This window comes from Vanellus vanellus, assembly GCF_965231255.1.
Source record: "Vanellus vanellus genome assembly, chromosome: 3".
NCBI lineage: Eukaryota > Metazoa > Chordata > Aves > Charadriiformes > Charadriidae > Vanellus > Vanellus vanellus.
This window is the reverse complement of record NC_138907.1, coordinates 76,652,477-76,677,303: the sequence shown is the minus strand read 5'-3', so window position 1 is coordinate 76,677,303 and position 24,827 is coordinate 76,652,477. Positions and strand designations below refer to the sequence as shown.

The 24,827-nt window shown below is 44.3% G+C and overlaps 1 protein-coding gene across 1 annotated transcript; it reads left to right on the top strand.

The window, feature by feature from the left end:
• Positions 1–15,998: 15,998 nt before the first annotated feature.
• On the top strand, positions 15,999–24,112 carry CCN6 (cellular communication network factor 6; the record flags this gene model as incomplete). Its single annotated transcript, XM_082480730.1, is given in 6 exon segments — positions 15,999–16,244; positions 16,247–16,305; positions 19,611–19,876; positions 20,276–20,518; positions 23,232–23,425; positions 23,831–24,112. Coding segments are annotated over 6 exon segments (1,290 nt in total).
• Between the last annotated feature and the right edge of the window lie 715 nt (positions 24,113–24,827).

Below are 24,827 nucleotides of genomic sequence, written 5' to 3'. Positions count from 1 at the left end.
AAGAAAAGAAAAGAAAAGAAAAGAAAAGAAAAGAAAAGAAAAGAAAAGAAAAGAAAAGATTAAAAAGGAAAATTCAGTACTCAGTTCTTCAGCAGTTTCCATAAAACCAGAGAGCATTTCTGAGGATTTTGAAACCATCTAACCATCTTTCTCTGCAGGCTTACATGACAAATTATGTGTGATGCCAAGTCCAGAAAATTATCAGGAGTCTTGTGATTTTTGGTGTTTTTTTCTTAGTCAGTTTGTGTGACTAAACAATTCCTTGACAAGCTTGGCTTTCATTTTTGGAAAAAAACTGTAGTCTTTTGGCTGCAGAGCCAACCTCAGGGACCAGAAGTCTAGAGACTGAGTAAACAGAAAAATAATAAAAAAAGTTATTTTTTTTTTAAATCATGTGCTTTTCAAAACAACTTTATGAGTTTTGAGGTTTGTGGCATGATTGTTGAGTATGTTAATTTGGCAGTATTGATCTATGTTCAGGACGACGCTGCTTTTCCCCCTCTGCATGCCGACATGGGACTGCTCCTTCTGCTGAGGACGAATTATGGGGACTCGGGTGATGCTCCAAGAAGTCATGGTCCTGTGGTCCAAACCTGTAGCTTTTCCAGGCAAATTGTGGAGTTTTGTCATCTTTTTGGGGCAGAGAGCTGGTGTTCTGCTGCCCCAGATTAAAAAATGGGTCAAGGCATCTGACCTGGCTGCTGCCCTTTCATTTTGAAGACAGGTCACCCCTTGGCCTGGCACCATCATGGAGTGAATCTTGGCCAGTTTTTCAAATGAAATACTTAAAGTAGCAATTTGGCTTTTTTACTTTGTATTTTCCTGCAACATTTTGCTGTTTGGTGAGATTCCTGATGTGCAGACACCTTTCCTGTCCAACCCTTGGGGATGGGGATGACAGAATGGCACAGCTGGCATTGGGGGCCCTTCCCAAAACATTTGCAGGGATAACCAGGAGACACGCCAGAGCCACCTCAGGTCTGAGAGAAATCTGTGGGTTTTCCTGGGCACTGCCCCAGGGGCATGCATGGATGAGAGCCCTGTTTGCTCTGCCTGGCACAGGAGGGGGTAACGCCTCCGGCTGTAAAGATCTGGTAAAGCCTGAGCATGGTCTTTATCTGCACTGCCAAGTTTGAAAATATACTAGATGAAATAAGTTGTAGTCATGGGGGTCTTCAGTATTTATAGGATTTGGTATAAGAATAAGGGCTGAGGGAGAAAAGGCAGAAAAAGTGGATAAGTGTTACATGTACACCACAAAATATCTCCTAAGACCCAAAACTTTTTTTTTCTTTTGAAACTACAGCAACGGTCACAGTAGAGACACCTCTGTAGCTTCAGTGGCATGTTACAGCTGCATTAAAATTATATGTATTTCTATTCTTAGCCAAATTAACACATTGTTATCTACATCTTTTTTGCTACGGCAGCCCAGAATGCCAACCATATCCTGGGCTGCAAAGTGTGGCCAGCAGGTCAAAGGAGGTGATTCTGCCCCTCTACTCCACTCTCGTGAGACCCCACCTGGAGTACTGCATCCAGCTCTGGAGTCCCCAACAGAAGAAGGACATGGACCTGCTGGAGCGTGTCCAGAGGAGAGCCACGAGGATTATCCAAGGGCTGGAGCACCTCTCCTATGAGGAGAGGCTGAAAGAGTTGGGGCTGTTCAGCCTGGAGAAGAGAAGGCTCCGGGGAGATCTTATTGCGGCCTTCCAGGACCTAAAGGGGGCCTACAGAAGAGCTGGGGAAGGACTTTTTACTAGGGCATGTAGCGATAGGACAAGGGGGAATGGCTTTAAACTGGAAGAGGGCAGGTTTAGATTAAACATTAGGAAGAAGTTTTTTACTTTGTGGGTGGTAAGGCACTGGAACAGGTTGCCCAGAGAAGTTGTTGAGGCCCCATTCCTGGATGTGTTCAAGGTCAGGTTGGACGTGGTCTTGGGCAACCTGGTCTAGTGGGAGGTGTCCCTGCCTATGGCAGGGGGGTTGGAACTCTATGATCTTCAAGGTTCTTTCCAACCTAAACCATTCTATGATTCTATGATCTTTTCCCAGATTGCCACTGGTCAGATGAACAGCCTGTTTTACTAACCTATTTCCACTCTCTGGAAAGCATCCATTCATTATTAACATTTTTTGTCTCCCAACAAATTTGGATCTTACACCTTCTTCTTTACTTACTCAGCTTCTGAAAACGTCTCTGGGGCAAATGTCGTAATAACTTCCTGCCTCTGTCTGACAGTCCAAAGTAAGCTGCTAAATCAAGGGCAGCATGTACTCTTCTTCTATAAATTGCCCTGATTGTCTGCTTCCCACTGGCAGCTGCCTGAAGCCCTGACTTGTGCCATGGACACCCTTCGTATCACCACCCACCACCTCTTGCTCATCCCAGACATCCCTCGGCTGTTCTCTGGCACTGTGGCTCTATGCCTGTTCCTATCGTGACACACGTATAGCAAAGCTATAGGCTGGCTGGAGACAGGCAGAGAAAGGGCAACCCATCACCCGGCAGTGACAGCCTCTGAGCTGGCACAATCCCACCCAGTACCCTTGTAAAAAGCACATTTTTGCCCCCCGTGCTTGACAGTGTGAACCAATAGTTGCTTAAGCAGTAGCTAAATAGCTTTTCCGTAGGAACAAAAAGTTCAGTAGAAAGTTTCCTCCACCCTAAGGAGAGCAGTAGTGTACTGTTCATGGCAGCCATCCTGTCCTTCTTCATTAGGCAGGACAAACAGTGGTCTGCCTGCAAATCCTACTGCAAACATTTCTGGCCAAGCTACGTTAATGCTGCCCAGGTGACGCACAACCAGGCCTCACGGTGCAATGGGAAAAATGTCCCCCTGGGAGTTTTGACTACCGAGTCGCAATGCTTCAGGGTGGGAAGGGCAGTGTTTTACTGGTGCACCAGTACTGCCTTTTTCTCTCCTACCTGACGATGCTCACTGTGCGGCACAGCGCAGAGCAGAGTCACATCTGGAAAAGTCTCTTTGCAAGAGCTCCTCCTTATCATGACCCAAATTCTCAGTCCCCATTAGGTCACACTGGAGCTGTTGTTGCTATAAAAAGAATTCTTCGGTGGTTGCCTCTCAGAGCTGCAGCCATCCAAGAGTATCACAACAAAAGCACTTTCGTATTTGCTGTGGGTTTTTTTTCCTGATTATCAGAATTTAGCCTCCTCCACAGTGCTCTGTTTGACATTTCCAAAATGGCATTAATAACCCAAGTGGTGAGAAATGTTGGAGATGCTGGACTTGGTGCCCCATTGCGGGGCAGTGACTCTTTCCTGTTTCCCACCAGATATCCCACCTTCTGCAGAAATAACAATTCTGCAACGTGTAAGATCATGGCAAGACACAAAGGGGACTATGAAACATGCCCTCTTCCCCTGAATGCTAAATTCAGCCCAAACTTCCCTCCTGCTCCGTTGTGAAGTAGAGCAATGGTTCACAGTGCTGCCATCCACACTTTAAGCAGACAAAATATCCAGCCTTAGGAACATGAGCTTTTAAGGTCTTCTGCCTGTCTGACCAAGGCAGCTGCCTATGAGAACGTGGACAAAACCAGGAGAACGTGGTAATCACAGCTGCTGAGTCAAAGCCCTCATCTCCAAGTGGCCATGGCCAGTGGAGAGCCACCGCTGCACAGCCTCCCTGCACTGGGCTGGTTCATTGCCTATCTCTCTTTTCTTTTACTAACTCTGCATTTCAGTCATTGTCCAGCCCACCAAAAAAAACCAACCCTACAACCAGAGACAAGAGTAAACCCCCAACTTTTTCTTTCCTACCCCAATTTCAAAGAATATGGGTTTACCTGCAAAACAGTAACAGATTAATTCTTAAAAGTTGTGCCAAGGCTCACTGCAGTGATGATGAAGACAGAGGCAGTGGGGCCGTCCCACAGGGCACTTCTGCTTCGGGCTGTGTATTGGGTTTATGTGGCAAGGTTTTGGTAGCCAGGGGGCTACAGGGGTGGCTTCTGACCAACCGCTGGTGGAGGCCAAGCCCAGCGACAACAGTGGTAGCAACTCTGTGATCACATTTTTAAGAAGGGAAAAAAAAATCTGCTGTGCAACAGCAGCTGGAGGAGAGGAGTGAGAATATGTGAGAGAAACAACTCTGCAGACACCAAGGCTAGTGAAGAAGGAGACGCTCCAGGTGCTGGAGCAGAGATTCTCTTGCAGCCCATGGTGAAGACTATAGTGAGGCAGGTTGTCCCCCTGCAGCCCATGGAGGTTAATGCTGGAGCAGATATCCACCATGGAGGACTCCATGCTGGAGCAGGTGGATGTGCCTGAAGGAGACTGTGACCCCATGGGAAGCCCACGCTGGAGCAGACCTCTGGCTGGACCTGTGGACCCATGGAGGGAGGGGCCCACGCTGGAGCAGTCTGTTCCTGAAGGACTACACCATGTGGAAAGGACCCATGCTGGAGTAGTTTGTGAAGAACTGTAGCCTGTGGGAAGGACTGATGTTGGAGAAGTTTGTGGAGAACCGTCTCGTGTGAGAGGGACACCATGCTGGAGCAGGGGAAGAGTGTGAGAAGTCCTCCCCCTGAGGAGGAAGGAGCATCAGAGATGAGTAATGAATTGACAACAACCCCCATTTCCTGACTCCTTGTGCCACTTGGGGGGAGGAGGTAGAGAAATCGGGAATGAAGTTGAGCACAGGAAGAAGGGAGGGGTGGGGGGAAGGTGTTTTAAGATAAGGTTTTATTTATTATTACACTATTCTGATTTGGTTGGCAATAAATGAAATTAATTTGCCCAATTCAAGTCTGTTTTGCCCATGATGGTAATTGGTGAGTGATCTCCCTGTCCTTATTTCGACCCACGAGCCTTTGATCATATTTTTCTCCCCTGTCCTGCTGAGGAGGGGGAGTGATAGACTGGCTTGGAGGGCACCTGGCATCCAGCCAGGGTCAACCCACCACAGGCTGCTGGGAAACAGGTAGCCCTGGCTGTAGAAAACCTGTAGGACCTTTTTGTTACTGTTTTTCCAATAAGCGCCATGCTGCTTTGACCCCCTAAATCACGGTTGTTCAAATCATTGGCAGTGAGTTTCCCTGATGCAAGCACACGGGCTGTTAACAGGACCATTTCACTGAGGGCTTCAAAATTACTGATGTGTCCCAATTAAAAGGAGAGGGAAAAGATGAAGAACAGAGAAAATATGACCCAGAGAGCTTTCCATTCCTTCCATCTCCCTTTTAAGGAAAGAGAGCTTTTCTTAAAGGAAAAAGTATGGCACTTGGAAAAAAGCTGCAGCTTAGATGGCCTCCTTATTTATTGTGCAGATGACATGCACAGTCCCTGCTGGGAGCAAGGACTCACTTGTGGGAATCGGTGGCTGGGGAAGCCTGGGCCAGAGGGATTCCCTTGTCCAGTACAAGGTTGTTCCCTGGGGCTCATTCTGTCGAGTGCTCTGTCCATCAGAGGTCAGGTGTGAGCTGAAGCACAACTAGAAAATAAAAAAGCTGATGGAGTAACACTCACCAGGAGAAAATTAGAAAGAAAATATAGAAGAAGATGCAACAGGTGAGAAGGTGAATGGGAGAATTCCTTATGGCCTATAAATGAATGTCTGGGATACATTCAGAGAGGAGTCACTATGTCAATATTTAGAAGGAGCAAGACAGTCAAGTGGTTGAACTTCAGATTCAGGCAGGCTGGGGATATGCGTTGGACTTGTTTACCCAGGGGAAGAGAATTCCTCAAATCCAGACAGAGTACTCCGCAGCCAGAAGGCTTCTGCACTCAGCTCTGGAGCTGTCTGGCTCAAAATAAAGCTCTAGGTGAAGTTGGATATGAGGATGTAGGAGTCTTAGAGACTCCTTAGAGATTTTAAATTATGGGTCAAACTTCATTCAGGGCATAAATTAGGAAGGATTCCCTTGTTTCTTCCCTGTGTTCTTCATAGCACAGCTGGACATTTATAGTGTAAGCAACTTGATGGATCTGGGGATGTTTGTATCCCTCTGAATCATCAGGTCTTGACTGGACTCAATTAATTCAAGCGTTTAAGAAGAGCTCCTGCGTTCATCTCTCATAGGGACAGAAGTTACTGGTCATAAATGTCTTTTGATGCCGCTGAGTGCCTCAGCTTCAATTTTCTCTAACCAGGACTGAACTCCTCTGCCACTCTTGCTAGTTTTCTCTAATTTTCTGTGCTCGTCGGGTCAGGCTCCGGCCCTACAAATACCTAGACACAAACCTTTATGCACATCAAACGGCCCCTCTGCACAGCTGCTCTGGGCAGATGAAAGCATGTCCTGAAGTCTTTGAAGAACTGCGGCCAGAGGTCCAGGCGGGCAGACGCTCTCAGCTGTCTTTGTAATTCCAGTCAGACATTAGGCACTCCTACGGCATGATGAAAATACTAACAACTGGTGTTCGGTACTGTTTATTTTCCTGCGTTGTGTGTGGTTTTTCTAAATGTTTTAGAGCAGCACTGCTATTCAGGAGAACTGCAACAAAAGCTGTTTACTTTCCAAGTGCTGTAACTTCTCCTGTCAGAAGGAAAGTAATGAAGGAGAATAAAGCCAGGGAGCTTCGACAGCAGTAATTGCTAGCGCGACAGCCGCCTGCAGAAAGCTGAGGGGAGAACTGCAGCACTGCTGTGCCGAGAGCTGCTCCAGCCACCGGCAACAACGGGGCTGTGTCCTCATTGCTGCGGGGTCGCTCTGATTTCACATCAGGCTTACATGGGTCTCTGGTCCCAAAGCGCCTCTCACACCACAGGCTTACCCCTTTTCTTATGTGACTGGTGATTTGAGGTCTCAGGTTGATGCTTTAAGACAGTGGGGCAAGCCAGGTTTTCCTTAAGCCCAGTTCGTTTTAAAGAAGTATCCATTAGATGCTCTGAATGGTTTGTCACCTTTGGAAAGGCGAGCAAAGATGTCCTGCCGTGCCAGATCTCTGTGCTGCCATGGCAACTCTGTTTGCAGGACCCCAGTTAGACACTTTTAAAGGTGTACTTGGTATTTCCATGAGACCCAGAAAGAGCTGACAGTCACATAGACACACATTCAGCGTGCACTTGAAGACAAAAGTTGGTAACTGCCAGAGGACTATAGAACTGATTGAATACAGCGATTTTTAATGATAGTAATTTCCTGATTTAATGCACAGTAGGAGACTCTACTCTAGATCCTGCTAGCAGAATGTACATGGAAAAATGGTCAGGTACGTTTTAGACCCAGAGGCTGTCTCTCCACTATAATAAAACAGACCAGAGACTATTACCTGGCCCTGAGGCCACAGATCATAGCTGTACTGCTAAATTCACTTACCCCCAAAACTGAATCAGTGTCTCCACCCTAACTACTGCAAAGGGTACCAGACCCACGCTGACCCTGAACTGTATCTGGGAGAGTGCGAGTGGATGGAGGTCCGGCATCACTCAGGGAATATCCAGGTTGGTCCAATGTTTTGAAGATGCCTGGAGAGCAAGTGGGTTGTGCATGGAGCTGAGGTACTATGATCCATATGTGACCTGCTTAATTTAGATGGTGTGGCCATCCTGCCTGAACTGGTCTGTCTTTTCGTCCTCCCCTCCAGCCTCCTCCATGGCTGGGCAAAGTTCATGCTGCACATACACATGTATGAGCAACATGGATGCTAAGTGAGAAGTGAGACTTTGCTGAGATCTTAATTGAAGTTGAGCTTTATCCCTCCATATGCGTGTGGTTAAGTCCTCTGGGCTATGTCTGCGAGAGTGCATTTGCCCACGGTGAAGGGCTGGGGCGCATGTTCTGTGGTTCACTTAATGTCACCTTCTTGCTACTGTCATAACTCAGGCTGGGCATCAGGCAACGTCGCTCACCCATGCGTGTTTGCCCCAGGCTGTCTCCCAGCACACCATGACCTTGCCTTGATCAGATACATGACTCAGGGAAGCATTTTTGCAGGGATTCTCTTATTTTTGTCAGGCTCCAGCTGCAGTGGGGACAGGACCAAAGTTCCCCAAGAACTGTTTAATGAGTCTGTTGTGGGGAAGGATTTCTGGGGGGTGGGAAAACTTCTCAAGTGCAGACTAGGTAAGTGCCTTTTCCTGTTGTTTGTGCAGTGGCTTTCTTTAGCTACCTGCCAGTTTTCAGAGAGGAAGTTTGCCTGTTTTGACACAGCAATAAGAGTTGCAGTGTGAAACTGGAAGAGCCTATTGGAAGAATAGTGCAAGCTCCCCACTGTGAATACACCGACTTTTCTAAAAATCCTACTTCCTACAGCATACTTCAGGGACTGTCTTCTGCCATTGCCTGCAGCTGCAAGAGCATCTTCAATAAGTACTTTTTAAACCCTGCCTTTCATAATTTCATAAGGAAAAAGATCCAGTTGCCAATTTAACTGACCTTACCCGGATCCCTCAACCTGGGGCTTCTTCTCTGTTGAAGGTAGCTGAAGTATATGAAAACAGAGGCCACTGCTGAGGGACATCCTCTCCCATTGCCCCTCACATAGAGCAAGGAATCTAAGGCAGTTTTCAAGACCATTGAGACCATGGGTTGGCCCTGACCTCCAGTGCCTACCCCGTGGCAGGCTGCACCACACCTATGACTCTGCTGTGGTCCCAGCCCCAGAAACACAGAAAGCAAGGCCAGAAGGGACTGTGAAATCACCTGAGGACATCTAAGCACCAAGTTTTACACTCCACCCCATCACCTGGGCTTTGGGCATCATTATTTGTGTTTCATTCAAATGATTCTTCCAGAGAGATACCTATGCACAAAAGGTGCACTTCTCTGACCAGATGTCATCCCAATCTTCCTGTATGGTCACCAGAAAGAAAAAGGTACAGAGGTACATCAAGGATATCATTCACCTCCTCCTGAGGTTGAAGGGTCCATTTGAAGAAATGAACTGCACCATGGAAGTGCCTGTTGCTTTTCAGAGACAGAAAGCGTCCCTAGTTGACATGTAGCTGTCCCCATCGGAGGACATCTAGGGGAATCTCACCCCCAAAAGGCAGAGACCTACCACTTCCATCCTTACATTGTGCTAGAGTTCATCCTCTGTTAAATATTTGTGTGTAATAAGAATTTGTCTGCCTTGAGATGCTCATCGCTGGGTCTTCCTAACCCTACCTTTGTTAGATTAAAGAGTCTTTCAGTACCCTGGTCTCCTTCCCCCGGAAAGTCTCTCTGGACCCTAGACAAGCATAAATGACAGATGTTATCTGCTATCTGTTATCAGATCTGTTAGTCTTAGGTGAAAAGAAAAACCTTTTTGTCTTAAAAGGAACCTTTTCCTTTTCACATGGGAAGATGCCCATGGAAGCAGGATGTTGCTATCACTGAAGCCGGTTTACACCTTTGGTGAGATGGAGTCTGAGGCAGAAGCGCAGCCTTGGGCACAAGCTGTCTGGATGGGGCCCTGGGTTAATGGGCTTCCCAGGAAATGTCAGGGTCGCTGCTGGTTCCTGAACTCCTTTAGGAACGCAAACACATATTGACTGAAATAAAAACCCAAGCAACTGCTGTCAGGTTTTTTTTTTTTCCTTATATTAAACAAGCGTTTAATGTAAAAAAAAAAATCCGACAGATGGCAGGGCTGTACCTAATGCAAGACTGAGCACTTCTCCAGTGGATTTAAGGTGGTCTGCAAGAGATCTTAAAAGACAGAAATTGAAGGATCTATGCATTATTGTGGATATATATAAAAAACCACTCACTTTTAATTTAATTGGAAAAGTTTTAATCTCTTCCTAATTTGTTCTTAGCTTTGCAGTATGGGGCCATGCCTGGTTTATCTAGAGGCCTCCTGGGTATCTGTGCAGGTACCTCTGGGGTATCCTTCCTCTGGTGACTGGTCAGCAGATGAGGCAAGGCAAGGCGTTAAGGTGCAGTGCCTGCATGCCTCAGCCCTACCTGGGGCAGGAGGCCAGGGCAGCGATGAGGGGACACCAACTTCAAAGCTGGTCCCAAGAATGGTCTGGCTTCAGTAGCATTAAACACTCTGTTTCTCTCCTCTTTCCCATTTAAATTCCCCTGGTTTTGCTCTCAGCCACTGCACCATCCAACCAGCAGTCAGCACCGTGGCTCCCACCGCACGGGGAGCCAGAATTTTAATGCAGCAAAAAAAAGTAAGGCGACAGTAAGTAAGTAAGGCCCAGACAGTAAGTAAGGCCCAGTTTTCACAGAAACAATACAGAGACTTTTGTAGCTATCAATAGGTTGTGACTCATTTACAGAAAATGCAAATGAAATAATCCTTTCTGCAAAATGGGACTGAGAGCCTTGGATTTTGAACACATTATTCACTTGTTTATGTTTGAGCTCTCCTGTGGGCTTTTCCGGATGGGAGATGACTGAGCAGTCATTCACTAGGAGTCTTCTGCCTTAAACCTTTCCCGCTTTTTTTCTTTCCCCCTTCCACCCACATGGCAAATGAAGTTTGGACAACCCACCAACCAACCCCTACCTGCCATCTCCTTATTTCAGCCTGGTGGTGGTGGACATGTTACTGGGACCGAAGCATTAGGATGAAGTAAATGGACACAGCTGTGCAATGGAGGCTGTTATTTTCATTTTCCTTGAGGATTTACAGGGAATTCTGCTGCAGGCATGAAAAAGGAGGAGTAACTATGAAACTGAATTGCTGGGACGGTCAACCCAACACAACTCAGCAACATTTTCTTGCAAGCTAGGCAAGCTTGCGAGCCCTCGGGAGAGTTTGAGTCGATGTGGGGTTTTGCTTGGATGTTTTGTAGATTTTGATGCTTTTTCTATAGAGGAAACTGAAAAGAAATCAAACGTGGCTCTTTGAACTGAGTTTCCCATGGTTTTTTCCTCTCTTTTGTACACATATGCTGAGGTAAGATTCTTATGTAGAAAAATAAAGAAACGTGACACTGCTCCATACCCATGCAATAAAGAGGTATGGATTTTTTCCTCTTGGATACTTCATTGCTTTTTAGAACCTGTGTGAGACAGCCTGAGGGCTGGGGCAAGAACACGTTTATGCCCTTTCTGAAATCCTCCCTTAAAAGAGCCCGAAGACAGGCTGTCGCTAGATCTGGTGTGCCCACCCCGTGTTTGCTCTTCAAACTCTCCACCACCAGTTCCCCAGCTTCTGCTATTTTCAATGGACCCAGTCAATGAAGGAGCAAATCCTTTCCATCCTGAAACTCGGAGCAGCTGCCTTGTACGTGGGAAGAAAGAGGTGGAGGTGACTGAACCAGTGGGAAGGAGAGAGGCAGGCGCAGCCTCCCTTCCCCTTGCTGGGGGTTTCTCACCCCCTGGGGCAGTTGCCGTGCAAAATAAGCACCAGATCCAGCCAGTGCCCTATGATCTATGGGTGTTTCTGGGTCTCTAGAGAGCGTCATATACTTTCCCTGTAGACTGAAAGGCTGAGCTGGTTTTTCAGATGACTTTGTGCCAAAATAAATCCGGTGATAGCAGTGGGAATCCACCAATATTTAGGCAGGATGTTTTTAAAAAAGTTAATAAAGTATGTACTGGGAATAAAATAAATAAAAAAACCCAACCAACCAGTGGTTTGGGGAAAAAATACAACCCTTTCTGTGTGTCTCCCATGCCCTCCCCTCAAGGAAGGTTTGGGTAGGACGTTGGCTGGGACCTTATTTTCATTTCCATTGGGAATGTTTTTTAGTTGGCACGCAAACTACATGTGTAAATAGCCCAGGAGTTTGGGAAGCTGCTTTACTATTTCCTCCTACAACTAACAATGGGAATCCTTTGAGAATCGTACGCGCCTCAGTGGAAGTTCGCATGTCTCCTGACACGCGGGATTAGCCACCGTGCTCAAATATTTATCCTGATGGCGCTTCTCCCCGAGGAGCAGCTGGCTGCCTGCTCTGCAAAGCACTGGCCAGCTGCGGGGGCAGAAAGGTAGCCGAAGCTGGAGCTGCCGGTGCCCACGGAGCCAGGCTATGAGGAGAAAAGCTGCTCTGCGGATATGATTTGGGCTGATTCGAGTTTGTTCTGTCACAGTGAATTCATCATCAAATTAAAAAGAGAAAGCGGAGCCGCTGCATTGTATGCAGAATTGGCCAATTCCAGCGTGTAATAAGTTAGCTCAGCGCAGATGCACTTCTTTGCCTTGCTTGGTGGGTACCCAATTTGTCTTCATTTTTATTTCTGTCTCTGCCTTCACTCTTCCTGGCCTTTATTTTATAGTTTGTGCCTCTCTGGATTGACTGCACAGAGTCTGCCTCAGAGAGCTGGGCAGAGCGCAGGCTAAGCCTGTTCAGCACGTACAGATATTTTAAAATGATCTGCAAACAAGAAAAATGAAAGCTCAGCCTCTATTTGCTGACAAATATTCAACTTAAACAATTCTGAGAGTTTCTTGTTTCACATGGTTGACCATCATGGAAACAGGAAGCATTTCAGAGTTGCGTCCTTAGGAATACAGGCACTTTATGGCATCTTATCTGTGTTCGAAGAAAATAGGATATAGACAACTACCTGCGTAAGTCAGTTTTGAAGATGGGACCTAGACATCTTAAATCAGCGTGTAAATATCTTCATAAATCACGTAGCATGTTCTGGCTCTGAGAAGCTTTATAAATTAGTTTAGAAGTAGACAGCAGCTGAAATAGAAACAGTGGCACACTGTGGGGAACATATTATAGCTGCCCTTGTATAAAGCATTTCTAACCCTCTGACAGCGATCTCGGTGCTGCACATGGCCTTGCTGAAGTGCGTATGAAGGACAAGATGAGTTTCTGTCGCATTGGCAATAGCCCTGTCATCTCAGGAGAGTTTCTTTGCTCAGCTGCATTGAGGAACGTGTTGTTATTGGTGGTGCTCCAGGAGGAGAGGTACGGAGCATTTTTGAGTGCAACTCATGTCTGAAACACAATTTGAAGAGAAGCAAAAATGGCCCAAATTTACAAAAGTTGAGCTGCTGACCAGCTGAGAAGGGAGGCACCTCACAAGTGTTGGTGGTGGACGAGTGGCTCCTCTGCAAAGACCATTGCAATGCCTGACTTGAGCAACCCAGCTGGGAACTTCACTGCATATTTGAGCATGGCTAAGCCCAAGACCTGGGGCACACCATGCTGCCTGGGAGTAAACCCTGTTGCTCCCAGCAGTGAGGTATCGGTGGCTTGGTGTGGCCAGGCTGCCATCAATAGCAAGTGTTGGTGAAGTCCACTGGTGGTTTTGGAGCATGGTTGTTTTGAGGAAGGCAGCTTCTTTGCAAAGCCCAAGTGAGCAAACAGTATGGGAGACAGGGTGAGCCAAGGGCAATATGTTGTCATATAACTTACCTATTTCTTTTTACTCATCGGTTTATTTTTTTGAGCAAAGGGCTGCAGATGGTAGGTTTGACTAACTGAAATAGAGTCTCTTTGCAACATTCATGCACCGAGAGTGACAGAAGTGGACAACACGTTGAAACCTTCCTGCCAAAAGGTGAGCCCCCAGCTCTGGTGTGCATCTGTGACGGGCACCCCATTATTAGGAATGACTGAACTCAGCCCTGGCTTTGCTAGATTTAGACACAATAATTCCACCAAGCCCAGCAGGGATTATTGAAAATCCTGGCCCATAACAAATATCAATAATGAATACTTTGTCTAAGACAGGGTATCCTGTTAGAATGCATGGTTATCTTCATTTGTGGGTTTATATCCCACACTTTTCCATCGCTTCAGACAATGCTTTTACATGACATATTTCACAGACAGGAAGATGATTTTTCAGCACCAAAGTAATGCATGCAGTATGTAAAGATCACTAAATATATAACCAAATCACATTTCCCTTCAGGGTAGAATTAGAATGGCACCAGATAACAGAGCAGGTTTAGTTGAGGAAATAAATGATGCTTTACGTAATCAAATCTGCAAGGGAGATTTGGCAAGAAGGATGCATATAGACAAACTATTGCTGAGTCGGGACATGGCATTAAGAACATTAATTTTTAAGTTGTGAGGGATCACTAAAGATCTACAGAAGAGGAAAAGGGCACACAGCCTCCGTTTATTTAAATCACAGCCAATACTAGCAGAGACACAGACTCTAATACTAAGTCAAAACATTGGTGTATTATTTATGCAAAGGAGTTAGTGTTGCTGTTTTTGTGGTTTTATGGCTCTCTATTAAATTCACTCAGGGTTCATTACTGCAGGTACTGCAAACTCCAGAGAGCCACAGTTAATACATTTGTTAGGGAGAGGCAATGAAGGCACATTATTGCTTTGGAGAGCTGACTCCTACTAGTAGGAACACCATTCCTAGCAGCAGGCCCTGCCTGGACTGACGAAGCACGCCAGTTGCTTTGCACACACGTGAGCAACCATCCAGCCACATAAAATCACATTTTAATGTATAATACCATGAGAATGTCTTCCTCGGGGAGGAGCCTTCCTCCCATCCCTTCCATACCCAACATTTTCTATCAGTCAGCTTAATGATACTCAAATCACGGTTTCACACTTTCCGATCCTGAAGACATTGTGTTGTCCAGGTGAATTCCAACAAAATACACCATACAAAACAAATGAATAATCCTACAGGAACATTTCTCTCCCCTTTCCCAAGAACAGGGACTGTTATCCACAGCAGACAGGTCGTTGCCAGCTCACACAGAGCATTTCCAGCCCCGCGCTGGCCACATGCTTTATTTCTGCGATGCAAAGAGGAATAACACATTTCAAATGAATACTGTGTGCTGCCCTGCAGCCCTAGGAGGAGAAGAATGGATGTCCTAGTCCTCTGACCTTCCTCACTCCTTCCAGGCTGGAGAGCGAAAGGGGTGTCTTTGGGTCTGCAGGAGAAAACTGTACCTGGGATCTCCTCAGACAGCCTGCGTTGCTCATTATTATCACTCCAGAAGGCAGCCAGGAGAGCTCTGGCAGTCTCCGCCCTTGGAGGTTTTCCAGACCCAAACAGACAGAGCCCTGAGTAACCTGGTCTGATCTCAGGGCTGACCCTGCTTGAGCACTGGTTGGACTAGAGACCTCCTGAGTCTCTTCCAACCTCAGCTATGCTCTGATCCTATGAAACAAACCGTGTTTTGAAAGTATACAGAAGAGATTTTTGAGAAACTTAGGTGCTATGTTCATAAGCTTTTAATGAGAAACGCGAGGCTTGAATCAGACCTGGTCTGCACGAACGCATACTCGGTAACGTCACTGAAATTAACTGATCTGCAGCATCCACTTGGTACCCAGGTATTGTTTGGACTTTATGTTGAAGTAGGTGAGGAAGCAGATGTGCTAAGGAAGAGCAGTTTTTCAGTGATTTACAGCTGACTGCTCAAGAGTTTGAAGGGCAGTTGAAGATTCGTTTGTAATGGCAGAGGGCACATGGTGCGCCCAGTCGGGGAGCGAACCACAATTGCTCGGACTGGATTTGATTCGATACTGTCACCACTGTCTCTGTCCACACACAGCTGCCGCGTGAGCGTGGGCTTTGGCAGCCCCCCCTAGTAACTCTCGGACTTCACAGGAGGTGACTGAGTGAGGACAAACGTTCACCAGGGCACCCCCAACACCACTGTTGCAGGGCTGGAGCTTTTATCTTATCCTGGAGACCCTCACTGGTCAGCCTAAAAATCAGGCACGTCATCTCAATAGTATTAGGGAGGAGGAAATTTGGAGATCTGAATGGTCTTGTGTCTAAGCGGGGTGGCGTGACAGTAAGACACGGTGCACACTTCAGGGAAAAGTACATTATAGGTTGGGTTTCCCCATTAGGATTCCATGGAAAGGAGAAGTGCAGAATATGTACTAGTGTTGTAACACACTGTGGCATCTCTTTCCCTATGTAGAGAGCATATACTGAGGGTGCAAATTTTTATGCTATGATCCTGCTGAGCACAATACGTTAGAAATTTTGAGAAACTCTGCTTTCTCTGTCTCAAAAAAATACACGTATTCGGGGCTCTGCCCTTCAGATTTCAGAAATTCCTGCAATATGGACTTAAAGACAAGTTAAAAACAACGCTACATTTCCAGCAGCAAGATTTTAAGAATCAGATGTCACTCCACCCGACCTCAATGAAGTCGGGCAGAATCTGCTGAAGCAGCTGGATGGGATCAAGCAGGGGGTGCGAATCTGTATTCCAGCGCCGGGCAGAGAGAAGAAGATCAGTTGGAAATTTCAGCGTGAAGCTGGTTCTGTATGAAGCGGAGAATTTCAAGTGTGAATGCGTGTATGTGTTCGTGCATGTGCTGGGGAAAGTAGGGTTGGCAAGGGAGACAGAGGAGAGCTTTGTGTTCAGTGCTTCCTCTGACACAGCTCAGCCTGTTCCCTATCTCCCAGTTTCACTTCTGAATGTGCAGGAACATGCGGTGGCTCCTTTTTCCCACCATCTTCATCATCCCTTGTACGCAACAGGTAAGTTCATTAAAATGAAGAAAAAGATTTCTCCCTCCCTCCCTCACCCTGTCCCGGTTTAAAGTTTTTATTTGCTTAATGACAAAATAAATTTTAGAGAAGCGAATTCCTCGTAAAGAATAAGGAGCCATTCCCTACTCCTGAGTAAATTTCATTTGCAGCTTATTTACTGCATCAGTCTTGATTTTGGTACTTTTTTCTCTCTAATCTGTACATTAATATGATTCGGTGGGAAAAAAAGTGTTAGGGAAGTGGAAATTGTCAGTGGCTGCTTTTTTTTTTTTTTAAATATAAGCACAAATGGTTATCTGATGCAGTAAGAAAGTAAACATCTTGTCCATGCTCATACTCCCTATATATATATATATGGATATGTACACAGTGGTCTGGTTTAAGGCTAGTTTTACAAATGCGAAAGGCACCTGGGCTGTATTATGCTTTATCTCTTATGAGAAAATTTTGAGTGATAGCTTTTGCTAAAGGTATTTGTGTCAAAGGCCAATTTCATTATTTATTTACTTAACTTTGAAAATCCACTTTACGTGTACACAGTGTATTTTTCCTTTATGATCAAGATGAATGTCAAATGAAGAATTTTCAAATGCCTGTCTCCCTCTCCTAACTTTTTGCGTATTTAAAGCCAGACTGAGATAACCGAACATTAGCAATAACACGTTGCCTGCTCTTGCTGTTTGCTTATTTATGCCATACAGACCTTGTTCCATCTTTAAAACATAAGAAAACAAACAACACATGAAGGGTTCCTACACAATGGTCTCATTTTCTGATCTGCCCATAGGATCAGGAAAAGTATGCAGTAGGCTTGTGTGGTGCAGATAGCTTTGGTATATATAGAATATAATTCTTGCGAAGCAAGAGTTAGTTAGAAAAATATTTAACCTGTAAACTTTACAAGCAGACTTCAAATTGTCATTGTAACTTAATAGATTTTTGAAGATTTTTCAGGTAGACTGAACTTCTCAGTAATTCTACACTTGAAGCTGTCAGATATTTGCCTGATGGTGTTTTTCTTATTGGGAAACTTTGTAGTCTCACACCTTTCAGTTGACATCTTTCCCTAAAAAAATAGGAGAGGAAAATCACTTGCTTAGGTAGAATTCTGTAGGTTTAAAGCACGTTTTAATTTGTAATACAAATTAAACCTTCTGGTCATAGAACATAGATTATTTCCTGCTACACGTACCCATTTTGAAACACGGTATCTAATTTAAGCCACATAACCTCATATAGCTGGTACGTGGCTAAATTCCTAATAATAATACTCTACTTAAAAAAAAAAAACAAACAAAAAAATCAGCAAGAAAGTGCTTCCTAAAGCAACCATAGAGTCTTGAACACTGTTAAATGTAGAGGAACACCTGTGTATCTTGTTTCCAGAACAAGCCTTTAAGAAGCTTTACACTCCAGTGCACATGTTCATAAAATTGACATTATGGTTTATAGGAAAGGCTTAGCTGCCTAAAAAAAAGTATACTTAAGTTAGTTGTTTCTATATTATTGCTGCATTTAAGTAAAAATGATGAGGAGAAATCCTTTATCAGCAAATGATTAACAAAATTACACATTTATGAAACTATCTGCTGCATGCGGCGTGGAATACCACATGACGTTGTTTAATATTCATTTACTATATAAATTGTTTCTGTGAATTAATATATATCTTAAAAATCATTCAGCCAAAGGAACTTGAAAGCTACTACTTTGGAGCTTCATTAGTAGCTGTGGATTAAGATATCGTAAGCATAGTTGTAAATGACCATGTAAATGGAAATTAGTGGTAGAAAAAAGCCTTTTAAAAGGTCATTTACTGCTGCATGCAATTAAACCAGCTCAATTATGCTGCGAGAGCTTTCACGGGATATGACATATGAAATGCCGAATTCTGCGGATGCTTCCCATTTGAAAGTTGAGCTGAAAGGAAACCCAGCCGAACAACCCCTTCCTCAGCGTTGCCTTAATGTCTCTGCTGGAGGTGGTTTCTACATCAGTAGAGCCCTGCAGTTTGGAGGAAGAGAGAGAAACTGATAGGTGGGGCTTCATGTGCCCAGAAAAAATATAGGAGAGATATATATATATTTTTTTTTTTTTTCTGCAAGTTAGATGACGATACTGGTACCTGATGAGGGGCTGCATCTTCTCTTTCGCCCTTGCTCTTTGGGCAGCCAGAGCTGCCCCAATGAGAGCAGCTCCCAAGCCTTACATTGTGCTAGTGGCCAAGCGCTGCGTGTGCCCCCACTTAACTATGGACCCACTCATCCGCGAGGAATAACTATATCACGATCTGCATTTCTGCTGAAATCAGCAGCACGGAAAGATTTAATGCTAAGATGGTTTAGACGTAGTTCTTCGGAAAAGCAGATAGGATACAGCTATCTCAAACAGATCCTTTCACACTCTGGGCTGGCTTAATCTTCCTTCATGCCTCAGAAAAATAAACCCGTCAAGAATTACTTAGGACTTCATTTTCTTAAAAAAAAAAAAAAAAAAAGAAAAGAAGAAGAAAAAAAGACATGAATTCTAAGACAGAATGTGGAAAACAGTAAATTTTGGCTAGATCTTGACTTCCTACTGCTGATACAAACCTCTTTTAGAGATACGTCTTTGCCCTGTAAGCCCTGGATTCAACGAACGCTTATGCATGCAAATAGATACGCTCTTAGAGAATGACCTATTAAGCTCAGTGCAGCTACCAGCCTTCCTTATTAGGATTCAATCTTTGTGTCTCGCACAACAGAATTTGTAGATACTATAATGCTCCTTCCCAAACAGCTACTCAAATTTTGGAACAAAAATAACACTCAAAAGAGGTTTACTACTTTAAAAGGCTTTTGCCATCAGAAGCGGCAAACAGGGCGGTGGCTGGCTATTAAACAGTGGGAGGAATCAAAAGTTAATTAATTTGATAGGAGGCTTGTGGGAAGGGATATTTAAAATGAATCCACCGCCTACTTTAAAACCCTTTTTTCCCTACTTTAGCTCTACTAAAGCTTTTGTTCTATTGAGGGCAAAGGAAAGACCAATGAATTGTGGTTCATGCAAGCCGTAGGCCAGGCTCACTGGTGGAATGACACCGCAGTGTCTGACAGTAGCTGATGAAATCGGTCCTCTGTCTTCTACCTAAACCTCACGGCCTCTCACTTTTTGGCTTCTGTGAGAGGAGAAATATTAAGTGTCTTCACGCAACTTCGCAGGTTTTGCCATCCCAGCTCCATTTTATGCTATCCCAGCTGCGCTTAATGCGTTCAGCTCTCACAACATCCCACTGCGTGTAAGTTTTTCCACAGCCCACCAGTGAAGCCCGGAGAAAAACCTTCCGAAACCGGCCAAGTCCACCAGCGCAAGGAGGTTTGTCACTGGCCATGCAGATGCCCACCTGTGCCAACCTGCACTCCCGGGGTAAGCCTGGTGAAGGATGGTTGCGGCTGCTGTAAGGTCTGTGCCAAGCAGTCAGGAGAGACCTGCAACGAAGCCGACATCTGCGATCCCCACAAAGGCCTCTACTGCGACTACTCGGCAGACGAGCCTAGGTACGAAACAGGCGTGTGCGCATGTAAGTTGTTCTTTCACATTCCCTTCTTGAAATCCAGGAGGGTGGGACCACGCAGGTGGATCGTCTTGGAGGAAAACTCTGTTTGCTGGTGCCGCACGGCAATTTGTCCTAATTTAGTCCTCCGACTGCTCAGTCAGAGAACCTGAGAGTGAGGCTTTAAACTTACCTGCGTGTGCGTTAGCGAAACCAGTTCATTGTGCACAAGCACGTTATTTGCAGACATGTTGATGGCTGATCAGGCGGCTGTACTTATCACTGGGCATAAATTAAAAAAAAAAAGTGCTGGGCTGGGAAGAACTGGAAGCTGTGGGTGCGGTAAAGGCTGATGGCATTTTAGCAATCTGTAAGCAGGAACCACGTGCTCCTCCTGTATTAGTAACTCTTGTTTACCATTTGCAGATCTGGTAGCTGTAGGATGTGAGCTCAATGGAGTGTACTATCATAACGGGCAGACCTTCCAACCTAACCCATTTTATAAGTGCCTGTGTGTCAGTGGTGCCATTGGATGTACGCCTGTGTTCACACCGAAACTCACAGCCAGTCCCTGCACCAGGGTCACGGGCAGAAAGAAGCCCGGACAATCCACCTGCGGCCCGGGACAGCACAAGCAGCTTCAATCAACAAACTACAGACTGATGTCAGGTGTGCCTGGCTACACTGGTAAACTTTTCTGTACACAAGCCTTGCTGCGTTTAGTGTCCCTGGCGCCGGCAGCGAGGCAGGCAGCGCGCTGGCCATTTCTTAGTTCTTGCTGAAGACCATTGCCAGAGTGACTGGTCCGTCCCAATCACCCCTCTTACTCGTTTAGCCCACAGCCTCTTTTCTCTAAACCTGATGAATATGAAAAGCAAAAAGCCTTTTTGGCTTCTGTCAGCAGGGAACTGGCCAAAGCTACCTTGACCCCATCTTTCTGCAGGGGTTTACTACTCATCAGATCACACCAGTTCGGGTTGCTGGTGGGCAGTCATTTCGCAGCCTGGGAGCTGTCTCACTTTCTCCTGCTTTGTGGTGGCAGGGAGTCTTGGTTTTTGCATACATCCATTAGCATGTTGCAGCCCTCTTGCAATAGAAAGCAGAAGATGATAAAGACTGCCTTGCAGCTTTAATCAATTCACAAAATTTCAGGTCAGGGACAACCCTCCCCCCACTTTCTTCTCTACTCAGTCTGATCAAAATCATACAACAGTCATCCAGGCAGCTCTGCCAAGGTCAGCTGATATTCCCTTTAACCTCACTCTCGCTCTGCTGCTAAGACCGTAGATCTCTTTTGCACTTTAAGGAAGCACCATTGCCAGAAGCAGCCATCCTGGCCCTTCCCTGGTCACAGCTGCCTGTCCTTCTGCTGTCTCCTTCCCCGCGCATGTGCAAGTTTCCATGGTGAAACTCATCTTCATTACAACTATCGTGGGGACCAGAGAGCTGAGCCATTTATTTGGTAGCAACTTGAATTATGGCCTGAATCATCGCCATGGATCCATAAAATAAAAATAAGAGGATCGCAAAACTTAAGAGAAAATCTTTGTAAAAGACTGCTGAGTAAATAGGTAAACACACATAAGTCAATCTGCAGATAAGTAGACCTACTTACAAAATCTGAAGTTCAGTTTGGACAACTTTAACAAGTTAGCAGTGGTTATGAAAGTTGGCAAAAATAAAAAAGGAAGCTCATCTTTACTTCAAAATTATGATACAACACCTGAAACTACTGTCAAAGCCTTTTTATGGCAATATACTTAATGCTGTGTATAAAACCACACTCAGTAAGGCAACTAACTCCAGATGATAACCTGATCAAGAGGAACATAACACATTGAAAACAATGACCACCAAACCGGTTCTCCCCATGAAATATTCAGTTACCTGGAGAATAGCATTAAGCAATTTACTTTGTAGCACTCTCATGAGTCCAAAAGCTGAGGTCCAACTTTCAGTAACTCCTTGGGTGAGTAGACCGCAACACTGCACTGCACAGCGTTTATTCAGGAATTTGAACCAACTGCACAACACAACCTTGAGAAAAGGTATCCAGCCTGCAAAGCAGACTTCCTATTTGACTTGGTTCAGGAACCCAACAGTCTGTCCCTGTGGTGGCTGTACGTGCTGAAGGATGCTATTCTTCAGGTGATACAAACCCACTTAATTGTTTCTTCTCTGTGACACAGCTGATGGAGGACAGGTAACTAGGACAGTGCTCCCAGACAGACCAGAGGCATGGCTATTCCAGCTGGGTTCCCTGAGCTATATAAAGACAACAAAATTGAAGCTCTGGGCTGAAGGAGGTGTTTGAAAACTGCAGACAACACAGAAAATGAGGAACTGCAAAGGTGCAAAGCCCCCCAAAGAACCCTATCTCCATCTGAAGAAAAGCACCTTGAAATTTTGTTTGAGTGAGACCTTCCCCTTCCCTTTCCCAGTGCAGCAGAAGAATCAATTTGTGCATGAATTGCATGAATGGCTCAAAGGGCCAATACCTATTTTGAAGAGTCTCTTTTTTCCCCCTGTTAGCGTGGTTCACAAGGGCTGAGTTTAATTTCACCAGTCGTGCTTTGTTTTCTGGCTTTCCTTGTCAATTCTACTTACTTAATTCAGATACATAGGTCATACTTTAAAAACATACTAAGTATAAACAACCATTTAACTTCCTTTTATTTGTTGCAGATCTGTGACAGGCTTTTAATCTGCTTGCTGCAATGAGATCATTAAATTGCTGTCTACTTTCCAGGTTGCCTTGTAATTCTGCCCATGCTCTTACCTAAACACGCAGACTGCACCTAGTCAGTTTTTTTTTGTTTTGTTTGTGTTTTTTTTTTTTTTCTCTCAGAGTTTCACCATGAACTTTTGCACTGCAATTTTGTTTCTTTTTTAAAAGCATACTCCACCTAATTCAGCCTGAATCCATCAGAAACGAGGCATTTTGGTGATATCTACAAGCACCTGGAGAATTTTACTCAATGCAAAACCTAAAGCCTTCACAATATCTACAAAGAAACCAACGTTAATGTTTCCAGCCTCCCTTTTCAAGCTATGCTTGGCCTTAAATAATTTTCAACATCTCTTCCATTCTGGACATTTCATAAAAATTCCACAAGTAACTCCACATCAACCTTTCCATCACGTTAAATTGAAGGGTCATACAACATGTGCAATTTCATAGTCCTTACTAGGGCCTGAGTATCCAGTGTCAGTAAAGCTTAACAGCAGCTCAGTCAGCTTTTGTATAACTTTGCTTATGCCTCATTTTTAGATTTATCTACAAAAGCACCTTAATGAACAGAAATCAAATGCTTATCCTTTTATTTTCAACTAATCCTTTTTGGGGTTGTTCTGCTGCATAACTAATATATCGCTGTCTTAGCTTACAGAAGCTTACCGCTAGTTTTGAAGAAAAAGTGCCTAGTACAGGCAACTCCCTGGACACCCTGTTCCAGGACCTGCGGCATAGGCATATCCAGCCGAGTGACCAACGAAAACAGGAAATGTGAAATGAAAAAAGAAAAGAGATTATGTTTAATCCAGCCTTGTCTGACCAATATACCGAAGACAATAAAGGTATTTTCTAATATAAAATGACTTCCTAATAAAAAATGAAAATATTAGAAGTAATGGAAAGATGGATGTATTAGCAACTACTAATATAAATGACTTCTTCCTTTTTTTAAACAGTTTTAAAATAACTCTTCTCTGTTTTTTACCTTCAGTCTTCAAGGTTCAATAGTAAACTACAGATGTGTAATTTCAAACAAAACAATTCAATGTCCTGAAGTATTGCTAGTGCTGTCCTGGTGCTCAGTCACTCAGAAAATATTTTCTATTTGTTGGCTGATAAAGAAAAATAAGAGAGCTTTCAGAAAGAGTAATTTTCGAGATACTGCTATGTAAATGTTGCCATTTTTTCTTACACGTTCTGTTTTTAATGTGTAAAAACTCAGGCTTTTCTTTGGTTTTATGTTAAAGATTCCAAAAGGAAGAACATGTCAACCAACATTCCAGCTTCCCACAGCAGAGAAACTATTTTTTTCGGGATGCTCAACTACTCAAAGCTACAAACTAACCTTCTGTGGAGTGTGCTTGGACAAGAGGTGCTGCATACCAAATAAGTCCAAAATGATCACTGTACAGTTTGAGTGTCCCAATGAAGGTTTCTTTAAGTGGAAGATGATGTGGATAACATCATGTGTATGTCAGAGGATTTGCAGTGCTCCAGGAGATATATTTTCTGAACTCAAAGTTGTATGACAAGTTACACCATTGACTGTAACGTACCGAGAGGGCAACAGCACATTCACACCCTGAAGAGTTAGTGTAATCCCCTGCCACAGCAATGTTTATAATAGAACTACATATGTGAATACTCATTTTTTTTAAATAGCACCTGGAAAATGCAAGTAAGAGTGCATCTTTTTAAACATAATTGTTTTCATATGTGGAAATACCTTCTTGAGAAGGATGTACATAATATTTGTATTGTCAAAAAAGGAACTTTTGGTAATTAAAAAAGGCACAGCAAGACAGCTTTGTACCCCATGGTAACAAGTTGTTGCCCACAAAGACAAATACATGTAAATTCACAGATGCTCTGACTAACCTATTAGAAAAAAAATTACCCTGCAATACTTCATCTATCGTTCTTGATTCTCAAATTAACATTTTCTACTATGTACCTGCAATAATGAAACATCAATGCTGTTTCAAACAGAAGTAAATTTTACGCTCAGATTGCTTTTTGCAGTGGATAATCTTTCTCTAGTGTTGCGAATATAAACAATGCACTTGTAAAGGAACAAATATGTGGGTACCTGCAGATAATAGATGCATAATTTCAAGGAAATCACTATTTAAAAAATGTTTAAAAAAATGCTCTCAACAAATGTTATCACAATGTTTTATTTCATACTTCTGGACATATACATTGAAAATTGTGCTTCCTTACACACCCACTCCAACTCCGCTA